This window comes from Hippoglossus stenolepis, chromosome 8 (genome assembly GCF_022539355.2).
Source record: "Hippoglossus stenolepis isolate QCI-W04-F060 chromosome 8, HSTE1.2, whole genome shotgun sequence".
Classification (NCBI taxonomy): Eukaryota; Metazoa; Chordata; class Actinopteri; order Pleuronectiformes; family Pleuronectidae; genus Hippoglossus; species Hippoglossus stenolepis.
The window spans coordinates 18,126,157-18,150,814 of record NC_061490.1 but is presented as its reverse complement, the minus strand read 5'-3'; the positions used below and the strand labels follow the sequence as shown (position 1 = coordinate 18,150,814).

The 24,658-nt window shown below is 46.8% G+C and overlaps 3 protein-coding genes across 11 annotated transcripts; 1 reads left to right on the top strand and 2 right to left on the bottom strand.

Annotated features, from left to right (window-relative positions):
• Nucleotides 1-23: 23 nt before the first annotated feature.
• Nucleotides 24-1,131, top strand: LOC118113706 (zinc finger protein 16). The gene is made up of 2 exons (XM_035163645.2): nucleotides 24-353; nucleotides 458-1,131. Exons 1-2 carry the CDS (start codon nucleotides 182-184, stop codon nucleotides 1,129-1,131), a joined length of 846 nt encoding a protein of 281 aa, XP_035019536.1. The 5' UTR covers nucleotides 24-181.
• Nucleotides 1,132-5,985: 4,854 nt separating this feature from the next.
• Nucleotides 5,986-17,338, bottom strand: atn1 (atrophin 1). 8 transcript variants are annotated; one of them, XM_035162578.2, is made up of 11 exons: nucleotides 17,043-17,338; nucleotides 16,475-16,614; nucleotides 15,020-15,156; nucleotides 14,431-14,532; nucleotides 13,815-13,934; nucleotides 10,769-13,614; nucleotides 10,385-10,601; nucleotides 8,752-10,252; nucleotides 8,111-8,278; nucleotides 7,775-7,955; nucleotides 5,986-6,895 (listed from the first exon to the last, which is right to left on the bottom strand). In XM_035162578.2, the coding sequence occupies exons 3-11, from the start codon at nucleotides 15,044-15,046 to the stop codon at nucleotides 6,862-6,864; spliced, it is 5,196 nt and encodes a 1,731-aa protein (XP_035018469.1). In that variant the 5' UTR covers nucleotides 15,047-15,156; nucleotides 16,475-16,614; nucleotides 17,043-17,338; the 3' UTR covers nucleotides 5,986-6,861. The 8 variants fall into 8 exon arrangements, 7 of the variants coding, with proteins under 7 accessions (XP_035018469.1, XP_035018468.1, XP_035018473.1 ...); XM_035162577.2 differs by lacking the exon at nucleotides 16,475-16,614; XM_035162582.2 differs by lacking the exon at nucleotides 16,475-16,614 and having other exon boundaries at nucleotides 8,135-8,278.
• A 2,499-nt stretch (nucleotides 17,339-19,837) lies between these two features.
• Nucleotides 19,838-24,400, bottom strand: LOC118113208 (gamma-enolase-like). 2 transcript variants are annotated; one of them, XM_035162699.1, is made up of 13 exons: nucleotides 24,323-24,400; nucleotides 23,747-23,832; nucleotides 23,459-23,554; nucleotides 23,290-23,348; nucleotides 23,141-23,210; nucleotides 22,900-23,033; nucleotides 22,584-22,806; nucleotides 22,295-22,492; nucleotides 21,779-21,855; nucleotides 21,400-21,524; nucleotides 21,203-21,311; nucleotides 20,628-20,686; nucleotides 19,838-20,408 (listed from the first exon to the last, which is right to left on the bottom strand). In XM_035162699.1, exons 2-13 carry the CDS (start codon nucleotides 23,829-23,831, stop codon nucleotides 20,339-20,341), a joined length of 1,305 nt encoding a protein of 434 aa, XP_035018590.1. In that variant the 5' UTR covers nucleotide 23,832; nucleotides 24,323-24,400; the 3' UTR covers nucleotides 19,838-20,338. The 2 variants fall into 2 exon arrangements, with proteins under 2 accessions (XP_035018590.1, XP_035018591.1); XM_035162700.1 differs by lacking the exon at nucleotides 24,323-24,400 and adding an exon at nucleotides 24,121-24,235.
• Nucleotides 24,401-24,658: the final 258 nt, after the last annotated feature.

The window sequence follows — 24,658 nt, the reverse complement described above, 5'->3', positions numbered from 1 at the left end:
TATTCCTAATTCTGATTCTGCCCTTTCACCCTCCAGTCCAGCAGGGGGCGGTGGCTCCCCGGCACCGAACCTCTGACAGTGGCTCAGTCTCATGTCCGTGTTTACAAGCGAAGCGTGACGTCCGCGGAGCCGCACGATCACGTCCCGACGCGCGTTTAAAAGCTGTGATTTTCCTCAGAAAATGTCCTTGATGATGTCCCTGAAAGTTTTCCTCAGCGAGAGGCTGGCGGCGGCGGCGGACGAGATATTCGGAGCTGTGGAAAAAACAATATTCGAGTACAAAGAGGAGATTTGTCGGTCGAAAGATCTGGAGATCAGTCGGCTGAGGATGCAGCTGAAGCTTCTCAAGTCAGGTTGGTTTCCACTGGATTGTAATCACACCTCATGCAGGTTTCCATTCAGTTTCATGTTCAAATGCACGGTTGTGATGTGGTTCTGTGTGTTTCTCTCCTCTCAGAGCCGGTGGAGGACAGATGCCTCTCAGCCCAGCTGCAGCAGCACACCCATCACCACCATCCTCCAACACCTCCTCCTCCTCCTGAGCAGCACCATCAGTCATCCCCTGCAGAGGAGGCCCCTGAGGCCCATCCCTGCGAGGAGGATGGGGGCTGCAGCCCGGAGCAGGAGCACCCAGAGCCCTCGCAGGTGAAGAAGGAGCAGCACAGGGGCCACAGAGATTTCTGGATAGCGCACGACGAAGAGCAGCTGGACGGCCTGGAGTCAGACATTAAAGATTTCATCTCGTCCCCTGCCAGCCTCAAAGCCGGCCTGCAGGACCACGCCTTACCCTTCCACCCCTACCACCACCTCCACCTCCACCACCACCTCCACAACAATGGCAGCGGGGACGAGAGCAAAGATAAACCCTACTGCTGCTCTGTGTGCGAGAAACGCTTCAGCAACTGCTCGCACCTGGCAGCTCACATCAGGACGCACACGGGCGAGAGGCCGTACAGATGTGAAATTTGCAGGAAGACCTTTATCACGACGAGCGCCCTGAACAGACACCAGACCATCCACACCGAGGGGAAACAGTTTGTGTGTAACTTCTGCGGTAAATCCTTCAAGTGGATGGAGTCTCTGGGCAGACACACGAGGAGCGTTCACAAGAGGGACAACGTGCCTGTATGACACTGTGCAGCTGGACAATGAAAGCACACTTGTCCAAACAGATTAGATACGTTGTCACTGTACATTGCTCATCCACCATTTTAGTGTCAAACTCCCAATAGATGCAAAGAAAGAATGAAATGTCTGTTTTCTATGTCAGTTTGTGAATTATGTTCTTAAATGTGCATGGACCTCATGAAGCCTTGAGCTAGTGACTATTAAATTATGTATGAATAAATTGAGTGGACTCAATTATATGATGTTTTTTTAAATAATGGTAAATTTATAATAAATAATGTATTGCTACTTTAAATATTTTAGTGTATTTTTTGTTATTGTATTCTGCTTTCTACTGCAGGGGTGTTAGGAAGTGGTACTTTTCACCAGTAGGTGGCAGTAACAGAATTTCATTCATAATTTCTCATCAATCAGAATTAGGCTGAGTTCACGTCCTAGTGTCCAATGTCCTGAGCTGCAGCTTCTTCAGCCTGAAGCCTCAGAACAATGAAAATAATACAGAATATGAAAGTGATGTCACCACATCAATAATAATTCCTTCATCTGAATAGTAATAAGGATAGTTTATTAAATGAAAGACCAGCTTCCAGGATACAACCACAGATTATTTAAAATTAAAGTTTTAATTTAGAATTAAATATTTAAATGGTTCGTGGATTTATTTCTTTCTTGTGTCAAAAGAGTAAATTGTCTGTCTTCTGTGAGTGAGGAGATGTGAATAGCATTTACCCATTTGTTCCCTTCTTATTTACATGAAATTATACATTTCACTTTTATTTTTTAAACCTTTTTAAACCTGGTATTTCCAGAAGTGCCTTGGTCTTATGTTGTGTTTGTATGAAAAGTGTCATGAACTCATTTCCATAACAATTCAGCTTCACATATTTGGGGCCTTTGGAAACTTTGGGACCACCACTAGAATTTTAAATGAAGCCCCGTGGGTATGAATCACTATATTTAGTTGCACAGTTTAAGTTTGTGATGATCCACTGATGAGTCTGTGGCATTTAAGAGTTTTAACCGCAGAGTGGTTTTTACATAACATTATCCTCAAAGGGAATTAAAACCACATTTTTATTGTTTATATTTGACCAGTATTTTTTCTTTTTTTTCTTTTTTGATTTGCTGTGGGAGAAAAACCTTAGCCCCCTAATACTATTGACAATGTCTCTGCTTTGCTAGGACTGGAAGTTCAGGGTTTATGAGTGAGATGGCGACTGAAACAGGTGGTTGAAGGAACTTTGATAACTGGGTTGGTCATTAGCTGTTTGTGCTCTTGACGGTAGTTTACAGACCAAAGGCCAAAAGTATGTGGACGGAAGATATTTTGACATGTGTTCATGGTAAAAGCACATGAATATAACTGAATTATATTCAGCTCCTTTACTGAGCATAGTGCAACACTTGAAAACAATGGCGCCCTCATTAAAACTAAATATTAACTTACTTATACCAGTGATTTTCCTTTGATGACAATATATCTTCTGTGAAAATGGAATATTACCACAGTGTACAATGATACTTTAGACTGTGTTTGCAAATTCATGGTCAGTGGAAGCAGATTAATGCCCATGAATTTGGACTGAGACTTTCAACAAGAACTTGTTGCAGGTGTCCACATACTTTTGGTCACATGGTGCATTTAGCACAGAAGAAACACGCACTGTGTCCTCCTCCTTCCTCAGGGTGGAATTAGACAGGCTTTCCCCCCCCTGCCCTCTCTCTGCGCTGCCATTATGAAGCGTTACTTTATATTCAGGGCTGACACTGGGATCTGTAATTCAGAGGAAGCTGTGTGCGTACAGCTGAATGTTTGTGTTATGAATCATACAGCACACAACATGTTTTGTGGTCACACTCGTATCATTTACTTGACTTCCTGATAACAACTGAGCTAAGTGTCTGGAACCTACACTTGATTCGCTCCTCGTAACTCTGTGGAACATCTTGTTGAACTGTGTTATTGTTTCAGGCTGCTCTCACTCACTGGAGAGATTCTCTGAGAGCACTCGTGTACATGCAGGTGCTCCGTGCATTAAAACACTTCGGTCAAATGTGCAGAGCAGACAATTAACTGCATCACACAATATCTCTTTGAAATCCAAAGTGTGGATTAAAATAAAGCTGAGTAATGTGCTGGGGCTTAGCTCCACATCATGTGTGTAAACTGACGCAGTGGTGCTCTGACCAAACAATGCACTGAACAAAGAAGGTTTGTGGAGACACAATGTAACTTTACAAATGACACTGCACCGTTTCTGTTGTTTCCAAAGGTTTCCAATTCTCCAAAAAGAGAAATGTGCTTCCCATTAAGTCCGTGGCTCAAGGCCTCTCTCGCTCTTTCTTCTCATTAAACCAGTGTACAGGGTGTATCAGGTATCTGTGGAAACAAGAATTACAAATGTTTGCAAACTCAAATCCTGGCATTATTTGAAATAAGTGAAGATGGCCTGAATTTGTGTCATTTGGTTTGTCATGTCACTACAGCACTATATCATAATATCATAAATCAGCTGATTCCAAACTCTGTGCTGACCAGGAGGGTTTATGAAGTGAGCAGGACCCTCATTGACTTGATCTTTTCAACCCACATCACCTCTGGATTGGTCTCTATTTACTTATTGGGCCTTCCTAGTCTTACAGTACAGTTTCACCCACACACTGTTGGCACAGATGTCAGGGGCAATTTGGGGTTCAGTTTCTTGACCCGAGGACATTTCCGCATGTGGAATAGAGACTGGGATCAAACCGCCATCCTTCTGGCGAGAGGATGCCTCGATCTACCTCCTGAGCCACAGCCACCCCAGTTTCCACTTTGTTTAACAGACAATAGATTGGTTTAAATGCAAGATACAAACTCACATAACGTATAGTTGAGGGTGAAGTCTTTCAGACCAGTTTAAACCATAATCCTGGTTGTTGAGTCAAACTGTGAGCAGCACTGACCCTGGTCTGTAGCCAGTTGGAAGGTCGAGCTTCTGCTCAGTTCACCCCACACGTCGTCCACATCCACTTAGAGATGCTCAGCGACGTCTCAAGATGATCCTCTGGGATCCTCTTCTCCGGGTTGGAACGGAGAGAGACAGAGGTCAGAGGAGATTGATCATCTGGGTTAGGGCAGGTGAAGTAGGTGAAAACTCAGCTCCCGGCTGAGAGCCTGGATGGGCCATCTGCAGCTGAATGACATGTTGAAGCAGAGTAGAGTTTCCCTTCGTGAAGCTCCAATGTGGAAATACTCCGGCTCAGAACTATTGCGATGTAAAAGTAATCTGTGTCTATAAAAGAAGCTTCAACGTGAGATCGTAAACAGTAAAACCGGAGATGATCTACAGGCCTGATGGGAGTGTAAAGTGGAAACCCCCACCAAGGCCCAACAGTCCTCTTATAAAACCACATTCAAATTCACTAGATCCAGATTTTTATTTGGACCTGCACCAAACTACAGTCCCCTCAACAAAGAATCATTCTCTGAGAAATCAACGAAAATGTTGAAGACACCACATCTCACAATGATAAAGTGGAAAATTTCTAGATCCGACCTCTGATCGGGATTTAATTGTTTTTTTTTCTGACCCATCCCGCATCATCCACAAGTTTCGTAGTCATCCTTGATGTAGTTTTGCATAACAAACAATTCTAGTTCCTCTTGTCGCGCTGCTGCCAGATTTGTATTACTGACAGTGCAGGTAATTAAAAGAAAAGCCACAAAGATCTACTTAAAAATTGTGATTTAAATGTTACCGGACACTGTTCATGAATCGAATGCACGAAAGCATTCATATCTGATATCACAAAGTAGGTCAGTATGAAAGACTTATTTGCAGATAACTTTTATTTTCATCAGCTGTGGGGATAATAATACCAGGCCTACACGTTCATAATGAAGTCCTTCATCTCTCATAACGTCCTCGTCCACCCTGAGAGAGGACTGATGAAGTGCTAAGAATATCACCCAGATGTGATGTCACCGGCGGGGAGAATCAGATTTGTCCTGCTGGATGATACTTTACATTATGTTGACATACTTACTCAAGGTGACTTTTAATGACACCCAACCTGCATAGCAACCCACAAGCATGGCCCTGCACAGTCTATATTTCACACACTGTGGCGTGCCTCACATCCAATATCACTATCCTGTCTGCGATGGTTGTTACGGATACGGCCATCCATCAACGTCACATCTGGATGAGGAGGGTTTTTTTTATCGCATTAAAAGGAAAGAGATGTAGGCTTGAGATACCGAGGGGCATCGTGTGAGGAAATATAAAAGGACAGAGAGTATCATTACAAAAAATAAAGTTTGTTCAACCACATCTACACGTTCCCCCAAATCTGAGAGGCAGCAGTGAATCTGTCTTTCAACGCGAGGGTCGTATTCACTGATCCGTGTCGGTTTGAAGGAGATTCCTGCAGCTGGACACGGTGAGAACACACAGCACCCTGAGCCTTCAGCAGCGTACGTAAATCACACTCTCACCGCTCCGGCTTTCTCTCTCTCTCCTTTTCATTCTCTCTTTATATAGATTTTTTTTTTCCCCTTCTCATTTTTACAGTGCAGCAAGGAATGCTCGCTCTACAGGGTGGCTGGTGTTCACTGGAGCAACTCATCTCCCATATCTCACACTCATCCCATGTGTCTCCCATTAGCTACACTCGCCAAGAGAGGGAGGGAGAGACCAATGGGGAGAGAGACGGGGAGAGAGAAAGAGAGAGGGAGACATGGGGGGGGGGGTGAGGAATTTGATATGCTTTGTGCATGAGTGACTTGTATAAAACAAAGACAGGGGAAATAGTCTGAATGTATGGGGCAGAGGTGGTGGTGGGGAACAGCGCACGCATGAATACGCAAGAGACTAGAAAAAAAAAGATTATAATTTATTTCCAGATTTTTTTGCCTTCATTTGCATCTTGTTTCACAAGGTAAATCCAAAATAAAAAATAAAAATAAAAACTGCCTGCCATACCATGAAAATGTAAAAAAATAATACAAATAATATGTACTGTATATATAATTATATCATTATCAACAAACAGACAACATTAATCATAATAACAATACTATTGATCATAAACATAACACTAAATTGCTGGTCTCATGCATATAGAACGCCCCTCGGGTACAAAAGAGGGGGTGATTACTAAAAATAGAACCAAAAGTTCCACCAGGTCAGAATAAGCGCTATAGCTACATGCAATGACATAAAAGAGACTCATGTACACATTCCTTCTGGCAAAAGTATTTTACACATACGGTACTTCACTATAGCTGCCCCCATCTAATATACTGTACGGAGCACGATACAAAACAGGACTGGAGTTCAAGAACATAATGAAGGGAAGTACTGGAGTCTGGATCTTCATCCCGGTGCACGTTTTTACACCCTCCTCCTCCTCCTCCTCCTTCTTTTGTCAATCCTTCAAAGTCTTCTTGATTTCTTGAGTGAATTCCCCGTCCTTCAGTCCAGCTTTTCTTTTGAGTCTTTATTCCTTCACTGTGTCCAGTGCTTCGCCCTTTGCTTGATGCGTTTAAGTTTGCGCGCAGGCACACACACACACACACACACACACACACACACACACACACACACACACACACACACACACACACACACACACACACACACACACACACACACACACACACACACACACACACACACACACACACACACACACACACACACACTGTCCCTCGGTTTTCTCCATGCTGCTCTCTGTTGCGTCCCTCCCTCACAGGGTCTTGTCGCTTTCTTTCTTCAGGTGACTAAAAGGTCAAAGGAGGAACCGTGTTAGATTGCAAATTGGAGGTCAGAGCTCAGGTTGGGTTCAGATATGGGATTCAGATGGTTATGGATATTTTTAAACCACTATAGGACGAGAAATTACCTCCTAAGGCCACAAAGCTAAGCTACCAGTTACACCTAAGCTTTCTCGCTAGAAAACTGACAAATGTAAGTATAACTACAGCATAACTAACCTACATTCATGTTCCACCACACTTATAATTGAGCGAGAATTGGCACTTGTAAAGATTTAAACTTCTCCTCATCTACAAAAACACAATCACTGAGTGAATTTACTCGTGTTGTGTGTTTAGTCAACCTACAATCAAGGCATTTTTAGAGTTTGTCGTAACCAAACAACGTCTACACATGTCATTTATTTAGTAAAGGCCATTTTGCTGTTTGTCAAATCCGGTTTGGTTATTTTCAAAAGTAATTTTATGGAGAAATGTTTTTTCTTTTCAATGCATCCATGCAAGTTAACTGTTTGCATGTAGTTTTGCACAGTGCACAGAGAGAAGGAGTGCAGCCCATGAACTGCAGTAACATGATGAGCAGTCAATAAATGATGAAACATACAGTAGTTACACAGGGAATATAGCTCTAGGTCTCAGGTCATGTTTGGGTCTTAAATTTGGCAGAAGCCCATCGGTTTAGTCGGATTAGATCTTTAAGATGCTGCTTTTAAGTCTCCACAGCAGCAGCGACCAGAACATTAGAGCTGAATTAGTAATCGATTAATCCCAGAAAAAAAATCTATATTTTGCATTTTACGTTTTCTAGTTTCTTCTCAAATCTGAGGATTTTCTGCTTTTTCGTGTCCTACATGATGTTTATTCAGATTCACAAAGCCTCCTCACCTGTAGTACTCGTCCTGGGTGAGGGAGTGGTGGTGGTGGTGATGGATCCACTGTTGTTCCAGGGCCAGTCTCTGGATTTGCAGCTCGGCACTCTGGGCCTGCTGCATGGCCTGGAGCTGGTGGGCTGCTGACATGGGTCCAGTGAGGGAGGACGGCTGGGGCAAGTCACGGAAAGGAGCACCTGGGGCGGTGGGAAGGGTGGAAAGGAGGAGGAGGAGCATGTGGGAACACAACAGGGGAAAAGGAGAAAGAAAGAGCACCAAGGTCAATCATCATTGTCGTATTCATAAACTTTATGCACTGTGGAGTTTTTAGAGAAAGAAATTGAACGAGTACATGGACGAGGAGCCTTCTCCTCACCGAACAGCTGTTGGCGGAGCACCTCGCTGTCAGTGAGGGGGTGAGCCAGGATGGGAGTGCCTAGCGTGGCTCCTGGATATGGGAGGCGTGCCAAAGGAGACCCCGACGCCAACGGGTCCATCAGGGGGTGAACCCCGCCCGCCGCTGGATGCCAATGATGTAATAAGAAATACAGGAGATATTTAATATGAGTCAAAGCGTCAGACATGTAAGAGAATCGTTACATTCTAGGAACATAAGGTTGTTGGTTATATTTTATTAATATGAACATAATAGCTTTTTCAAGAGCGGTCAATCAATACAATGTGTAAGCAGTAAAATATTTCCTAGATATATATATACACTGGAAAATGTTAATCCTCTATGCATTTTGGCTGAAACATATTTGAACAAACTGATCAGATGGCTTAAATAACTATCTATGACCCATTAACACCTGGAATCACAGAGTATTGGCTGCTGCTTTTCTAAATGTTAATATCACCAGACTTGTAGTTCACAAATCTGGCATGTGTCAAAAGTCTATTGTTAACTATGAAAGTCAGATAGTAGCACATCAGTATAATCTCAAGGCAGTTGATAGTGACAATGACAGCGTTATTTGTAGCAGTGGGTACCTGTGTCTTGCTGGTGTAGGTGAAGATGTGAGTGGATGTGTGAATGCTGGTGATGATGAGGCGTCACGTTTAGCATCTGAAGACGTCCCAGATTCTCTCCCCCACCTCCTCCACCTGTTCCTCCTCCTCCACTTCCCCCTCCTGCTCCTCCTCCACCTCCTCCACCACTTCCTCCCCTTTCTCTCTCCCTCTCTCTTTCTCGCTCTCTGTCCCCAAATGGCGGCAAAGCTGCTCTGTCTCGCTCCCTCTCCCGCTCTCTTTCCTCACTCCTGTCTCGCTCATAAGAGGCGGGTGAGCGAGTGGGAGTGGGGTAGGCCTCGGGGGGAGCGGCTGGAGCAGGGGCTGGTGGCAGATGAGAGGACAGAGGGCTGGGAAAAGAAGAATGAGGGACTGGGTGATGAAGTGAGGCGGCATTGGAGGTCGGTGGAGCAGGTGGAGGAGGAGCTGGCGGAGGAGCAGCAGGGGCGGCCGGGGCTGTGGGGGCAGTGGGTGCCGCGGATGAAGGGTGAGAGGGGAGTGAGGGTGGGAGGAGAGATGGGGGGGGTGGATTGGACAGAGACTGAGGGGCCGGAGGGTTGGGAGGTCGAGTTACTGGGGCCAGGCTTGGGTTCTGGAGGTGTGGAGGGCCAGGGGGAGCTGGGGGAGGAGGAGTGCCATAGATTGACACCTCATTAGATCCCGCAGAACCTCCTCCAAGGAGCAGGGAATGCGCATGCACATGGGCGTTGGCATGGGCATGTGAATGTGAGTGGGCAAGTGCAAGAGCTGCATGATCAGGTATGGACCCTGGTTGGTAAACCCGCTCATCGCTCTTAAATTCAAACCCTTGCTTCATTCGATCTCGATGTGCAGCCATCGCATGAGGAAAGCCAACTCCTCCGAATCCTGCTCCCCCAAGCCCTCCAGGTATCTGGCCTCCAGCCATTCCTGGGTGGCCACCAACAACTGGACCACCTTCAAGACTGCCCCCATACAAAAAACCCAAGATGGCTGCTGCTGTAGCTGCATCAGCAGGCATATGGTGGGGGTGGGCTAAAGCATGATTTTGGAACTGAGGAAGGAAAAATGACGGGTGGACATGGGGATGACCATGGTGCATTTGTTGGTGGTGTGCCTGGGCACGGCTTGCTGCTCCGAGAGGAGACATAGCATGAGGGCGAGCATACTCGCTCAGGGTTCTCAGTGCTGGGGTGTCTGGGCCCAGGTACGGACCTCCTAAACCCATTCCCAGGGCTCCCTGTGGGCCTCCAACCATGGCTGATGCTCCACCCATGGATGGCAGGAGGAGGGAGTGGGGGATAGAGTGAGAGAGGGAGGGGTGAAGATGATGTGCTTGAGAAAGGTGAACATGTGGATGTTGATGATGCTGGGGGTGAGGGGACTGATGGGAGACAGGGTTGCATGAGGAAGATGAAGGGTCAAGGATGATAGAGGACGAGGAGGGAAAGAAGAGTGAGGAACCCTGGCGACACACTCCAGCTGCGTTGACATCCTTCTGCTGCTGCAGAGAAAACAGGAGGAGACAGTAAATTTCATCTGCTTTACTCCCCTCCCATTCAAGTGATCAATTTAATCTACATCAAATCCATTAAATATGACACACTACATAATTATCACGCTCCAATGTGCACACCTGTAGATGTCGATCCAGTTCCCTCTCACGCTCCCGCTCCCGCTCTCTTTCCCTCTCTTTTTCTCTCAGGTCTCTGGCCCGCTGTTCAACCTCCCTCCGGGCCCTTTCAATCATCTCATTTCTCTTCTTCCACAGTTTGGAGCCATCCAACGGGACAAAGAGGACATCGCTGCGGGCACAGGAGTTCCCGTTGCCACGGTCAAGGACCTTGTGAAATCTAGAAACAGGAGATACAGCAGTGTAGCACAGCATTATTACAACCATCATTATTAAAACCATCATAAAATTTGAATTACTGTTAATTACTTTTGTTCGCATAAAGAGGGACTGAACAGGGGTATATTGGTAATCTCAGTTAAGATAATAATGTCTTTTTGACTGTACCGTGCTGATTGACTGGCGTGGATAGGGATGTCTACAGGTTTGGGTTCAGGAGAAGGGCTTCTCAACACCAAAGGTGGGCTTTCATTCTCTTCCCTGTCTTCTATAGGTTCTTCCTTGATGATGACAGGTGTGGGAGGCGGGCCTGAATCTGAATGTCCGTCTCCACAGGGGAGTGAAGAACTGGAGGCAGGAGCCGAGACGCTGATGTTGTTGGCAGAGTTACTAAGAGGCGGGGGTCCTTTGGACATATTTTGAGGCGAGAGAGACTGTGAGTTGGTATTGCTGCTATTGGGTGCGCTATTGTTGCTATTGCTGTTGGCCATGTTACTGCCACTGTTCCCATTGGAGTGGTACGTTCCACTGAATGGAGGGTGGTTGTTCAAAGTGCCATGGAAAGGGGAGGGGCGACATCCAGGTGAACAGCTGGATGGCACACCCGGTCCAGGAAGTGGCATGTTGGGTGCAGAGGAGGAGCCAGGAGGAAAAGATGAGAAGCCTCCCATCTGATTGGTGGATGGGCTGGGTAAGGGAGAAAGAGGGGTTGGAGGAGTCTGGGACGAGGACTGGTAGTGCTGGGGGCGTACATTGGGTGTCATACCCGATGGGGGTGGCTGGGCATGGGAGGTTTGAGGTGGGGCTAGAGGGGGCTGAGGTGGTGGTGGGTAAGGAGGATTGGGAGGGTGTACGTGATGGGTGGACGAGGAGGAAGGAGAGAGTGCAGGAGGTTGGCTTGGGCCTCCACGGTTTTGGTACAAAGCTGACTCTCGCAGGTTTGAGTCCCTTTCTCTGTCTCTGTCTCTGGGTGCAGACTGGTAGTGGGGGTGAGGTGGGTGGGGGTGTTGGGTTCCTCCAGGCCCGGAATACTCTCGTCCAAGGTTTGGAGTCACCCCAGGGGAGCTGAGGTACTCTCGATTTGTGCCAGCAGAAGGAGGCGCCCCGGCAGGAAAGTCTTTTCCTCCAGTGGGAGTGTACTCTCTATGAAAGTGGTCGGCTCCCGAGGAGGGAGTTTGTGCCTGGTCCATTGAAGGAGGAAAGTCTCGGTTGGATGAGTTTGGGGGATGTGGGTGGGGGTGTGGCGGCAGGGAGGAATGAGAGGGGTGGCTGGGATTGTTTTGGGGTGATGCAGGTGGGTCTCGGTTCAGCATTGGGGTGACAGGTAAACCGCTGGTTGAACTTGGAGGGTTACCCTGGGGGATAGAGCTGTTGTTTGGGTTACTGTTTCCAACAACCTCTCTTGTCTGGCCACCAAACTCACCCCACCTGCCTCCATCTTTGTCTCTGGGATGCCCCCCTCCAGCTCCATTGGGGCCAAAGTCTCTACTCTGATTTTGGTTTGGCAGAGGAAACTCCCTTCCTCCTTCACGTTCCCTTTCCCTTTCTCGCTCCCTGTCTCTGAAAGGTGGACCGAAGTCTCTTCTTTCAGGAGCTAAGTTAGGTCCATCTCTCCCAGAACTTTGGAACTCCCGGTTCTGACCCACTGACAGACCCCCAAACTCCCTGCCTTGGATGCTGTTGGGTCCACCTATTCCACCACAAGCACTATTACTATTAGCCCCACTACTATTGTTGCTGCTGTTGCCAATGGGAGCAGAGAACTCCCTGTTCATCTCTCTCCCCCCACACTCCCCCCTCACTCCCCTCTCCCTCTCTCCTGCAGCCCCCCTCTCTCTTTCCCCTCCCCCTCCGGCGTACCTGGGAAGGTACTCCCTGTGGGGGTGAGGATGAGGATGGGGGAGGTAAGAGGGGTGGGAGGAGGAGTGGCGAGAGGACGGAGGGTTGTAAACAGAGGGAAGTTGCTGCTGCTGCACTGGGGGCTGGTGCTGTGGTTGGTGTGGGTGGTGGTTGCTAGGGTAACGGGTGTAGCCCCAACTCCCCTGGCAACCAGTTGCCGTGCCACCCTGCCAGCTGGTGGAGCTGTAGTGATGAGGGTGGGTGGAGGTCTGGGTCTGAGGCTGGGACTGTGGCTGGGGGCCGGTCTGTGGCAACAGCGAGGGAGGAGTGGACTGAGCCTTGTCCAGGAGTTTGTCTGCTTTTTCTATTTTGTCTCTTTCTGTCTTAACCTCAGCAGGCAGGTTTTGTCCCCCTAGCTCCAAGGGCTTCAAGGCAGGTGGAGGTGGGAGAGGAGGGGGTAAGGAGTGTGGAATGTTGGGGCTGTTGTGGGAAAAGTCTCCCGAGATAGTTGTCTTGGTCACGCACTGTGTGCTGGCTTTGGAATTCATTCGGTTGCCACTAAGTGCACCATCGACACCCACTGGTCCACCATACTCAACTTTACACATCAATTTGGAGTCCAGGGAGAAGTAGGACTTCCTCCCGCTATTGCTGTCATTCGATGAATCCCCTGCTCCCCGGAGGGAGGGAGTCAGACCAGAGGAAGAGCACGGAGTGGAGGGGGGCTTAAGAGAAGGACAGTCTTCAATTCTTGCATCCACATCTCGCTTTTCTCCATCTCCACAGGAGTCCTCTCCTCTCCCCTCTCGTAGCGCTCTCCTCTCCTCCCCTGACACCTTCCCCGCTCCCCCTTCCTTGCCTTTCTCTCGTTCCCTCTCTCCTTGCTTTGGTGAGTCCGGGCCGTCGGAATCAGAATCCAGGCTACCCAGAGGGGAAGCAGAGAGACTCGGAGATGAGGAACGATTGTCCTGGTCTATATCCCGCCCGCTGCTCAGACTGCTGCTGCTATTGGCCAGACTCCCAACAACCGAACTCCTGCTGCCCTGGGATTGGCCATCTTCGTTGTCACTCTCACGAGATTGGCTGGCAACCAAGGTTGGAGGTGGGACAGTGGAAGGAGCCGAGCTGTCAGTCGAGTGTGTTGATGTTGGAGGGTTTGGGGTAGAGACTGAATCCTGACAAGAAAAGATCATTTGTGGATGAGGTAGAATCCTAAATTTTAAAAATGTAGTAATAGTTTTTATAGATATATAAATATATACATATGCAGAAGGAAAACTCTTACTGGCTTAGATGTTGCCTTTTAAATGATTTAGCTGAATCAAAGCTTTATACTTGGTCTTTACATAACAGGGTGATGAAATGTAACACAAACCTGAACTTTCTGCCTCTTTGGAGGAGACACAAGTTCCTCCCCCTCACTCTCTGATGAATCATGCCCTTGTGATCTGCGACTGAAGCGATTTCCAGCCAATTCCTCAACAGCACCTCTTTGCTAAAACAACACAAGACTTTAAATTCCATAGTGATGCTTTTGAATCCCTAATAGGCCTGTGTCTGTTTTTAGAACAAAGTCACACTCGGACGCAAGCACGCACACATGCACACAGACATAAAACATCAATGTCAAACATGAAACATCAAAGATTTGAGAGTAGTAAGCCGTAAACCACGATATCGAACAATACTGACACGGCAAGGGTCTGTGGCAATCATACTGATGACTCATACACTGACCACACACACACACACACACACACACACACACACACACACACACACACACACACACACACACACACACACACACACACACACACACACACACACACACACACACACACACACACACACACACACACACACACACACACACAATTCAAGGAGACAGGTCTTTATTGGTATTAACATTGCTGCTTGCATGCACACACAGAAACTTATAGTGAAAACGACAGGATAGAAAGGGAGACAAAAGAGGTAGAGGCTCTAACCGTCTGTCTATCGTTGCGTTCAGGGCGAGTGGGGCTGGAGTGCGGGCGTCTGCCCCTTCTCTCCTCACTCGCCCCCCGCCGCCGCCCACTGCGCATGGGCATCTGCACAGCCCAAAGTCCATGGAAAGAGGGGAAATGTGGAAGGCAGAGGAAAGCATGAATGGTTAAAACAAGGTTAGAGATGTACAGAGAGAAATAAAGAGATGTGTTTGTTGAGGATAATACAGAGTTAACACAAGTTTGTGCCATTCAAGGGCAACGACAAATTGAGAATTAAGAGAAGAGGGAGGTGAAAAGAAGAACAGGGCATAACAAAGTGAAGGGAGGACACAGAGAGGAGGGAGAGAATGACGACAGAATAAAGTATAAACAAGTAATCTGCTTTTTTTAGACCACATTACTGCATCTCACTACCAAATAAATGATTTACATGTTAGTCAGCCCGACTGTTTTGAAATATTATCACACACTGAACTAATTATAGTTGTACTTTAGATTGTGCCAAACACAAGAATCAGGCAGGTACACAATCCCTGAAGTCACTGTAAAAAATATATATATAAAAGAAATATGTAGGCCTCGTGCATACCGATTCTTTGTGTGTCCTTGTTTTCATTGTTTCTTCTTTATAACGTCCATTTTACAACACAAGCCATTGCTGGGACTGAATTGGTTCCTGTTGCTTACTGACTGGGATGAGTGTTACACCACGAGAGCTACCAAAACCTGCAAAGAAGCATAAACAAAGAAGGTATTATTCAGTATTTATCTGCCTGGAAAATCCTACAGTGATTTGCCAAAAAACTATTGCTTCACGTCAGGATGCAGTACTGAGCAATGTCGTTTGCATGGAGTGTGGAGTCAAGGAATTTGTGACATCATGAAAACATCGGAGTTTACAAAAGCAAGAAGCCCAGATGCAACATTTAAATTCCCAGCATGCCTCACACTGTATCGGCACAACTGCTTTTGCACTGCACTCAAAACAGTCTCCCCTCTTTCTTCTGTTTTCACCACAGTAGCCAGGAAGCATTTAAGCACAGCAGTTAAACCCAGCAGAATGCTTTGTTTTGGGTGCAGCAGAACTGGGAGCCTCCACACTGAACCACAGATAATAGATGCAGAACAGAGAAGGTGTGGATTGGTAGCCTGCATTTTGGATGGCAGTCTGCAGAAGACAGTGAACTCCAATGAAAGCCCGGCGAACATGGGGGCCACACCCCCTCTTCTTCCACCTTCACCCCACAACAGCCCAAACCCACAGCCACTTGTGGTTAACCCACATGCCCTGGCTATGGCCAGCAGAATCACATGCCTATTCATCCAGCCAGCCATTAAGGGAAATGTACAACGGCAAGCAAGATCCTCCATCCATTTGGGTGTGCCTGACAACATAGGTGCACTACTGTGCGAGGGCTTGTCTGATCCATTCATTCATGTACCACGATGACGAAAAATTGTCTCATGCATATTGAATGAGGATATAAATAGTGCACGCCGCTGTATGACCAAAAAATAAGCTATTTGGCTACACACTTAGCACAGCTGATATAGGCTACATGCACACTCCAGTATATACGTGCATGTGTGTGCGTTGATGAGGCAAGTCGGCTCCTGTAAATACTGTAGCTGCTCCACTACACATGGCTATGCATTAATTACAAGAGCATGCTGCAGTGACTGATCCAGACCTAGGAGTAATATTTTGGTACAATCCCTGCACAATGGAGAAAGGTGGCACCTCGAGGCCTGTCTGACAATGCAGTGCATGCACAATGACCCCAATTAACATAGGAACGACTCCAAGTTCAAACAATCTGTGACCAGTAGCTGTGTGTGTGTACATAATACGTCTCAGTTACAGGTGGCAGCCACCGGCCTCTCTGTGCTCCACTGACCATGGTCCCACAAACACAGCACTAATATGCACCAGCGTTGTCACCACTGCATGCTGTCCCACACGCATTTGCACGAGCACACGCGCATGCATTATCAACAAATTGCACTGCATGTGATGCAAAGCAGCAGCATGCAGCTTGCTTACATCACCAGCGAGCAGGGGCACTGCAACGACTCTTTTCTTCTCTCTCCCCCTCTGCGATATCGTGGAGGAGACCGGCCGAGGCTGCTGCTGCACAGCCCCGCACAGTCCAGCCCTCACCGCCCGGTCCGGCTATACGACGACTGGGGTGGAGGGGATAGAGAGTCGTGTGTTTTCAGCAGCACACACACACACACACACACGCACACACACTCAGGTTCACAATCAGAATGGATGCCTGTGCAGTGCTGCTTCTAGACGCCGCTGCACATCTCAAAAAGAAAGATGATAGGCTCTGGAATGGCGAATCATGGCTCTACGCACCGGCTCTTCCCTTCCTTCCCTCTCTCCTCGCTGGAATGTGGCTGCGCGTCGTGCACACTCTCCACATTCATGCACCGGGACACAATTTTAGCCACAAACGCAGGAGCATAGGTGATGATGGTAATTAGCGCACAAAGGAGAGGAAAAGGAAAAAAGGGAGGGAGGGCACAGACGTGGCCAGCGATGGAAGGAGGTCTCCAAATGCACAAAAATAAGAGCATCCATGTTTTTTTCTCCTTCTTCTTACCTATGATATCCAGCGATGCGTGCTCCCACTCTCACTCTCCCTTTTCCTTTCTCTCCCTCTGTTTGGTCGGGGTTTTTTTTATGGTGCACGCTGACACGCACGCCTCACAGCCCAGGCGTCTGTCAACACGGGCTCGTGCTGGCTCATGTTGCATCGGGCTCCGATCATAACAATAAATGCACAAGAAGAAAATCTCCTTCTATTCGTTGCAGGGGGAGGAAAAAAAAAACAGGGGTGCCAACTGGAGACTGTACAAATTGATGCGTCCCCTCCTCGCCTCTTCCCCACCCCCTTTCTCCCCCTTTTTTTTCTTATACCCCCTCCACCTCTCTCCCACCCTTCCTACTCCCCCTCTTCCTCTAGGACGACTTGCACTTTTTTTCTCCTTCTTTCTTTCCCCAAATACCCCTTCTCCTCCTCCTCCTCTCCGGTTCTTACAGTCACAATTTTTTAAAAAGCAAGAGGGGAGAGAGGGATGGGATGCACGTCGGGAGAAAGGGAGAGAGAGAGGGCGTGATTTGCATAAGGAGAGAGAGAGAGAGAGAGAAGAAGAGGAGGAGGAGGAGGAGGAGGAGAGGGCCAAACTCTGAAGAGGGAGGGAGGGGATCAAGAGGGAGGGTCTCTCTCTCTCTCTTGTGTTGCTGAGTCCCTCCACAGTCACCTTTACTGTATGTGAGCAGCCTCAACTACCACATGTTTGTCTTCATCTCGCGATGAAGAGGCAGAGACGAGGCCTTTGTTCTCAGAGGTGAGAGAATGTGGAGAGAAGAGGACACGGACGGACACACACACACACACACAAACAGGTTTTATTATAGGAGTGTTGCAATGACAGTGCGTTATCCAAGAAAACACAACTCGTTTGGCATAATCCAACTATTAATAAATGGACAATTAAAGCCTGTACTGTGTGTGTGCGTGTGTGTGCTTGCAGCGGTGTGTCCAGTCAAGCGGCTCTGCAGACCTCCTCCTCCTCCTCCTCCTCCTCCCCTCTCTCTCTCTCTCCCCCTTCACGCAGCCCCCTGTCCCGTCTCCTATTGTGTGGTAACCATGGAAACCCGGCCGGAGACTGTGCCCGCTGTGCGCGTGCGCGGGCTCCAGTCAGCCTTCTTCTTCATCATCATCATCATCGTCATCTTCGTCACCCACCGACAGGAAACTCACGGACCAACACCATCGTCGCCTCGCGCTCCCTCTGCTGCACGGTGTGCGCAATAACGAGGAGCGCGTGAGGATTGATCTTTGCAGCGGAAGTCACGCGCCGCTGTTGGTTGAAATATCGCGACAGCTGCCGGCACGTGACGTGATCGGGGCCAGATGTGAGCTCGAGCCTCACAGACAGATGTGCTGTAGGCAATAATGAAAATGTCACATCTTTAAATGTCTCAATACTAGTGTTAGTTTTACCATTAGTGACTGATGTCATCGATGTTCTATTTATTTTCTTCTCTTGTGTTCATGCTCTGCATTGTAATTTGTATGTAGCCTTTAGTATTTATTCTTATGTTTTTTAACTATTCCTAAGACATATAATTAATATAATGTTTTAGGAAAACCATGAATATTCAGTTAGAGATATTGTGGCTGATGTCATCATGTTTTCATTTATTTTCTTCTTTTATTTTATTTAATCAGACTTCGCTTGTCTCGCTACTCTGCATTGTTATTTTGTTTTTATGTAGCCTATAGTATTTATTTGTATTTTTTAAACTCTCCCTCAGGCCTCTTTTCAGGTCAGGAAATTTGAGACAGGCAATTTGAGACAGGCAGACAACAAACTTACAGAGAACATGTAGACTTTTGTAAAAAGGCACATAAGCTCATATAAAAACACAAAGCATGGCCAATGACAGACTATATGACATATGAAAACATGGAATACAGCACATAGACAGCACAAATATCCATATGATTAGCAAACGTGAAGCATGCGGTGTACAACAGTTAGTAAAAACGAGACAATTAAAAGGAGGAAACGAAGGGAATTAAAATGACAATGACAAAACTATTGTAGATGATGACTTGTTTGAGTATCCAGTTACTGGAGAATGAGTTTATGTTGCAGGAATGTGCTGCTCGACTGGAAAAGGCCGACTGTGAAAAGGTGTTTTTTCTACATGGTGTTCTACAATCTCCTCTTGTGGTAGTTTCTTATTGTTTGTAAGTAGTCTACGGATCGAATTTTACTACTACTAATAATAACAATGATAGCGATACCGGCTGCACTCCTCTACATGGATATAAATTACACATTGTACTCCTCAAACAGTCATTTCCGCAAGATAAACAGTTGTGTTTAACAGCTGATTAGAGCCTTTATTTGAGTATATATAAAGTATATGGTAAACTTGCTGATATATATAAAGACGTAGTGTCCACGCATGAGCGCTGTTTATTCCTTTACTCGGCGGAATGCTTGAAATGCTAAAGCTAATTCCTGCAGGATGAATTCCTTCTGAATTCATGTGGTACGTTCAAAGCAGCACCGCAGGATTCCTCCTCAGTTCCTGCAGGATTTGTGCACGATCGTCATGCAGAGTGAAAGTCATACAGAAAAACAATCACTGTAAATCCTGCAGGATGCTATTCCAGCAGAATGGTGCCTGCAGGAATGACATTGAGTTTTTTTTCTGCAGGATGCTGGTAGGACGTCCAACACCTGCTGTGATGAGAATATATATGTTTCCACTTTTTTTAAAGAGCAGGACTGCAGAAGTCGTTTTCTGCTTTTCATCCATGATTGAGTCATAAATTACCAACAAAGAGAAAAGATAAATGACAGATTCACAGAAAGCTTTGGTTTGAGGTAACATTTATCCATTTCTGTAGTGAGCTTCACCTTAAGACAGACAAAGCAACACACACACACACAATCGTGAAGCACAAGCTGCTTAGTATTCACATCAGAAACAACACAAGGAAGAGGAGGGAGAGGAAACAACAGGGCACACAGATCAGAACTTTTCTGCAGTGAGTCATGAGGAGATACAGGGATCAGCGAAGAGAAAGAAACTAACGAGTGCAATAAGGTTAGTGCGAGTCTGTGCTGTGAGGCAAGACGCTGGGTTGTTCCCCCAACAGGCTTTGCTGCAACTGGCTGTGATCATTAACGCCAGTCGCTTGCTAAAACGTGTCGCTAAATCTATGTGTTTCAGTTAGTTGAGTTTAGTCTTAGTGAGTTTAAACAGGTGAGTCATTATCTCGTCATTATACCTGCCAGGGACATAGAATATATATATATATGATTTGTATGCAATTTTATATTTCTTGTGCTGCACTGCCTACAGCACTGGCACTCAGAGGGCACTGGGGTTACGGAAGTTGTGCCCAGCAAAGCGAGCCTGGTCACCCAACTCTTCCTCGATCCTGAGAGGAGGAGGAGGAGGAGGAGGAGGGGAGGAAGAACATGGAGAGACATGTGGAGCAGGCAGATGAATGTGAAATATGAGAAGAGAAGATGAAAGAATGAGGGAAAGAGAAGAGAAATGCAGAAGGATAATAAGTTGCATACGTGCTATAAGTCATAATAAAGTCTTTTTATAAACATGTAAATACACATATACAGTAAATTGTATATACTCCCACCTCATGAGCTGGTTGTATTTGGCCAAACGTTCTGATCGACAGGGAGCTCCGGTCTTGATCTGAAGAGAGACAGAGATATTAAGAACCCAAGAGGGAAACAGATACAGCTGCTTTATGACTACTTTATTATATAATAATAATAATAATTGACGAGTATTAGGACTGATATTTATTATATATAATCGTCTTTCTTTTTATTCAGTTAAGAATATAACAGCTTTTGTGATTTGTGGACTATTAACGCTTTACTCTTTTAGTATTTCGTTATTTAATAATATTGCTTACATTGTTATACATTTGACACATATTACTTATGTCACTTGAGCTAATACTTCATACTGTACTATTGTTTCAGTATTGTTTGTTTCCCATTGCACTGTGATTTTGCTGCATTGTTTAATTTTAGATTGTCTCATTTATGCACTGTCATCACAGGCCAGTCAATGCAAGGTGTTATGCCGTGTGTGTGTGTGTGTGTGTGTGTGTGTGTGTGTGTGTGTGTGTGTGTGTGTGTGTGTGTGTGTGTGTGTGTGTGTGTGTGTGTGCTGGCGTGTGCGTGTGTGCGTGCATGTTACCTGTCCAGTGCAGAGACCAACCACCAGGTCAGCTATAAAAGTGTCCTCAGTTTCTCCGGAGCGATGGCTCACCATCACACCCCAGCCGTTCTCCTGGGCCAGCTTACACCTGAGGACGCAGCGTAACTAACAAGCTCACACATGCAGACAAGTGCATTTACACGTGTTACTGCATCAAACACACAGAATCAACTCACGCCTTGATGGACTCTGTGACAGAGCCGATCTGGTTGACTTTGAGCAGCAGGCAGTTGCAGGCCTTATCCTCCACGGCTCGCTGTATCCTGCGCGGGTTAGTGACCGTGAGATCGTCTCCAACCACCTGCAAACACATCGGATGTTACTGAGTTTTCTCACTCACAGCAACAGTATCAGTTCTGTACAGAGCAGGATGTATCAACCTTTGTTGTAAACCTACTTTTGTGAATCTATTTCTGTTCTTCTCCCGATAATATCAAAATGGGAACGCCACCGGATTTACACACGAATCTCAGATTGTATTACAAGCTCAGGGCATGGAGTCTGGTGTCATGAAATACACTCTTGAATATCACTACACATTTTGCAATCACTAACCTGGATGCCCACTGAGGCTGTGAACTGGGACCAAGCGGGCCAGTCGTCCTGATCGAACGGATCCTCAATAGACACAACTGAAGGAGGAGGGAGGATAGGTGCGATTATTTCTTGTGAAATCATGTAAAATGATGGCGTAATGGCTCAGCTACGAGCCATTCAGACCAGAGCACCAGTGAAATGTTGAATAAAGGTACGCAAGAGAGTACTGCCATCAAATTAACACACATTACACAGATTCACTTGCTCACACAAGCAGGAAGAACGCCATTGACAGGGTAAACAGCCACTTCAGCAAAGGTCCCCTTTGGTAAATGTGCACTGCAGCGCATAATTAAGACCTCTTTATCAAAACCAAGTTTCAGTAGGAGAAACCAGGCTGTGGAGCTTCCTTCTCCGTTTCTCTACCTCAGGGGAAATCAATAAATACCCATGATTATGGTAGTTTCTGCTGAATGGGATTCATCCACATCATGTTCTCCAGATGAACATAAAAGCACACATCACAATACACACCTGGATAGTTGTTGATGAAGCCCTGGTAGATGCTGGCCAGCTCTTCACCGCTGATGTTGCGGGCGGCGTTGGGCGGAGACTTGAAGTCCAGGTCGTACTTGCCCTCCATGAAAAACTCTGAGGCGGCGACATCCATCCCAATCACCACTTTGTCCGTGAAGCCCGCTTTCTCTATGGCCGTCTTTATCAGCTCCAGGGCTGAGGCAGAGACACAGGAATAAGTAAGACAACACCTCAGGCTATGAGGAAAAGAATCAGGGGGTTGTTTCTGCGTGGTGGTTGTTCTTACCTTCACTGTTCTCCTGTATGTTTGGGGCAAACCCTCCCTCATCTCCCACATTTGTAGCATCCTGGCCGTACTTCTCCTTGATCACGTCTCTCAGAGTCTGGTAGAGCTCGGCCCCGACACGCAAAGCATCACGGAAAGACTCGGCCCCTACAGGAAGTACCATGAACTCCTGCATAGCCAGTCTGTTACCAGCATGGGAGCCCCCGTTGATCACATTAAATGCCTGAATATGGGGCCGATAAGGAAGGAAAATGAATTTGCATATGATGTTTGGAAGAATTTGTGCACTAAATAAATAAATAAATACACGACTCACAGGAACTGGTAGGACCAGCTCTTCGTTTCCTGCCAGATCAGCGATGTGGCGGTACAAGGGGACACCTTTCTCTGCAGCACCAGCTTTGCATATGGCCAGTGATACTCCCAGAATAGCATTGGCCCCGAACTTAGCTGAAGGGAACACAGATGAGTCACAACATGTATGCACCGGGTACTCACTGGAGCAGACACATCGTCGTTACACATACATGCATAAGATATGACGGGACGAGACTTACATTTGTTTTCAGTGCCGTCCAATTCAATCATCATGTTGTCCAGTTTCTCCTGCTCCAGCACGCTGACCCCCTGAAACAGAGGAGCCAGATTTCACCGATTTACTCCTCCTCTTCCTCCCACTCTCCTTTAGATTTGTTCTCATACTCACCGACTGGACGAGGGCAGGTCCAAGGCTGTCATTGATGTGACCAACAGCCTTTGTCACACCTGAGACAGCAGGACAGAGGAGGATAAATATGTCCATTTTCAGACAGTGGCAGGCAAAAACAGGAGAGCATGAAACTGGAAAGAGGAGACATCTTGTTTTCAGTCCTTACCTTTGCCCTTGTAGCGAGTCTTGTCTCCATCTCGGAGCTCCAGAGCCTCGTAGATACCGGTGGACGCACCGCTGGGCACAGCAGCCCTGAACAGACCTGGAGGGCAGAGGATTGGCAGGTGGAGGGAGCGGTAGAAGGGTAGAGGAGTGAAAGGTTGAGGAGGAGGAGGAGGAAGGAGAAGTAGAAAAAGGGAAAGGCAGAATTGTCAAGCCCCCATAAACCACAAATCCAACTGGCAATTCGACAAAAACACGAGTAATATGCTTTTTGATGCATTTATTGTTTAACCTTTGCCTGTATGCAGATCTACTTCCACAGTGGGGTTTCCTCTGGAGTCCAGGATCTCCCTGGCAACAATACTTACTATAGACATCCTGTACAAAAAAGAGGAAACATATTTATACTCCAAAACAGTTCAGTACATATAATTATACACTCCAAGCGGTGTACAACGAAACTGAGGAAAATGATCCTTTCACATTAGTCACAATGACTTCACACTCTCTCCCTCACTGATGCTAGTGACGCAGCCCTAGGGATGTAAAGCTGTGGAAAAGATGCTCCCTGGGAAGATGCTATCTGTCACGCACACACACACACACACACACACACACACACATAGAAAGAGAAGGAAACATAAATCAAAAGCTAATAACCAATACCTATTTATGAATCTACCGTCAACCTGTTCCGGACCACAAGCCACCTCAATTTCTGTGCTCTTTCAGTCAGTGACTGAGACAGTGGACCAATGGAGAGAGGAGATGGTGAGAAAACACAAGACAGGAGGAGGTGAGGAGAAGAGGGAGGAGGTGGAGAGTGATGGAGGGAATGGAGGAACAGATCAATCCTTTTAAACATTACCTGCAGCGTGTTTTGAAGCCTGCTGGAGAGAAGTGAGCGTCTGTGGGCGAATGAGAGGGAGAGGTAGAGGGACGGGGGAGGTGGGAGGTGGGAGGGGGAGATGGGGTGAAAAAAAAAACGTATGACACGCCGGGGGGGAGGGGGAGCGTGTGAGTCATTGGGAGATGCAGAGGGGAGGGAACAATGCTGGAGAGGAGAGGGAGGATGGAGGAACAGGGCAGAATAGCAATGGTCACATTTACCCATTTGATGACTTAGGAAATCAAAATGTGGTGAAAAAGAACTCAGCTTCAACATCTGCGTCCAACATTGTCTTTTGTATGTACTTGCTGTGTG

What these genes read in the sequence shown, in the direction of transcription:
- atn1 (XM_035162578.2), bottom strand. Translation starts at nt 15,046, where the DNA reads ATGAAAACAAGGACACACAAAGAATCG. An exon ending in CCTACACCAGCAAGACACAG is followed by an intron (nt 8,279 to 8,751) that starts GTACCCACTGCT and finishes ATTGGCATCCAG; the next exon opens with CGGCGGGCGGGGTTCACCCC. An exon ending in GGAGAAGGCTCCTCGTCCAT is followed by an intron (nt 7,956 to 8,110) that starts GTACTCGTTCAA and finishes CCACCGCCCCAG; the next exon opens with GTGCTCCTTTCCGTGACTTG.
- LOC118113208 (XM_035162699.1), bottom strand. Translation starts at nt 23,831, where the DNA reads ATGTCTATAGTAAGTATTGTTGCCAGGGAGATCCTGGACTCCAGAGGA. An exon ending in AGCTGGTCCTACCAGTTCCT is followed by an intron (nt 22,807 to 22,899) that starts GTGAGTCGTGTA and finishes CCCCATATTCAG; the next exon opens with GCATTTAATGTGATCAACGG. An exon ending in AAATACAACCAGCTCATGAG is followed by an intron (nt 20,409 to 20,627) that starts GTGGGAGTATAT and finishes TCCTCCTCTCAG; the next exon opens with GATCGAGGAAGAGTTGGGTG.
- LOC118113706 (XM_035163645.2), top strand. Translation starts at nt 182, where the DNA reads ATGTCCTTGATGATGTCCCTGAAAGTTTTCCTCAGCGAGAGGCTGGCG. An exon ending in GCTGAAGCTTCTCAAGTCAG is followed by an intron (nt 354 to 457) that starts GTTGGTTTCCAC and finishes CTCTCCTCTCAG; the next exon opens with AGCCGGTGGAGGACAGATGC.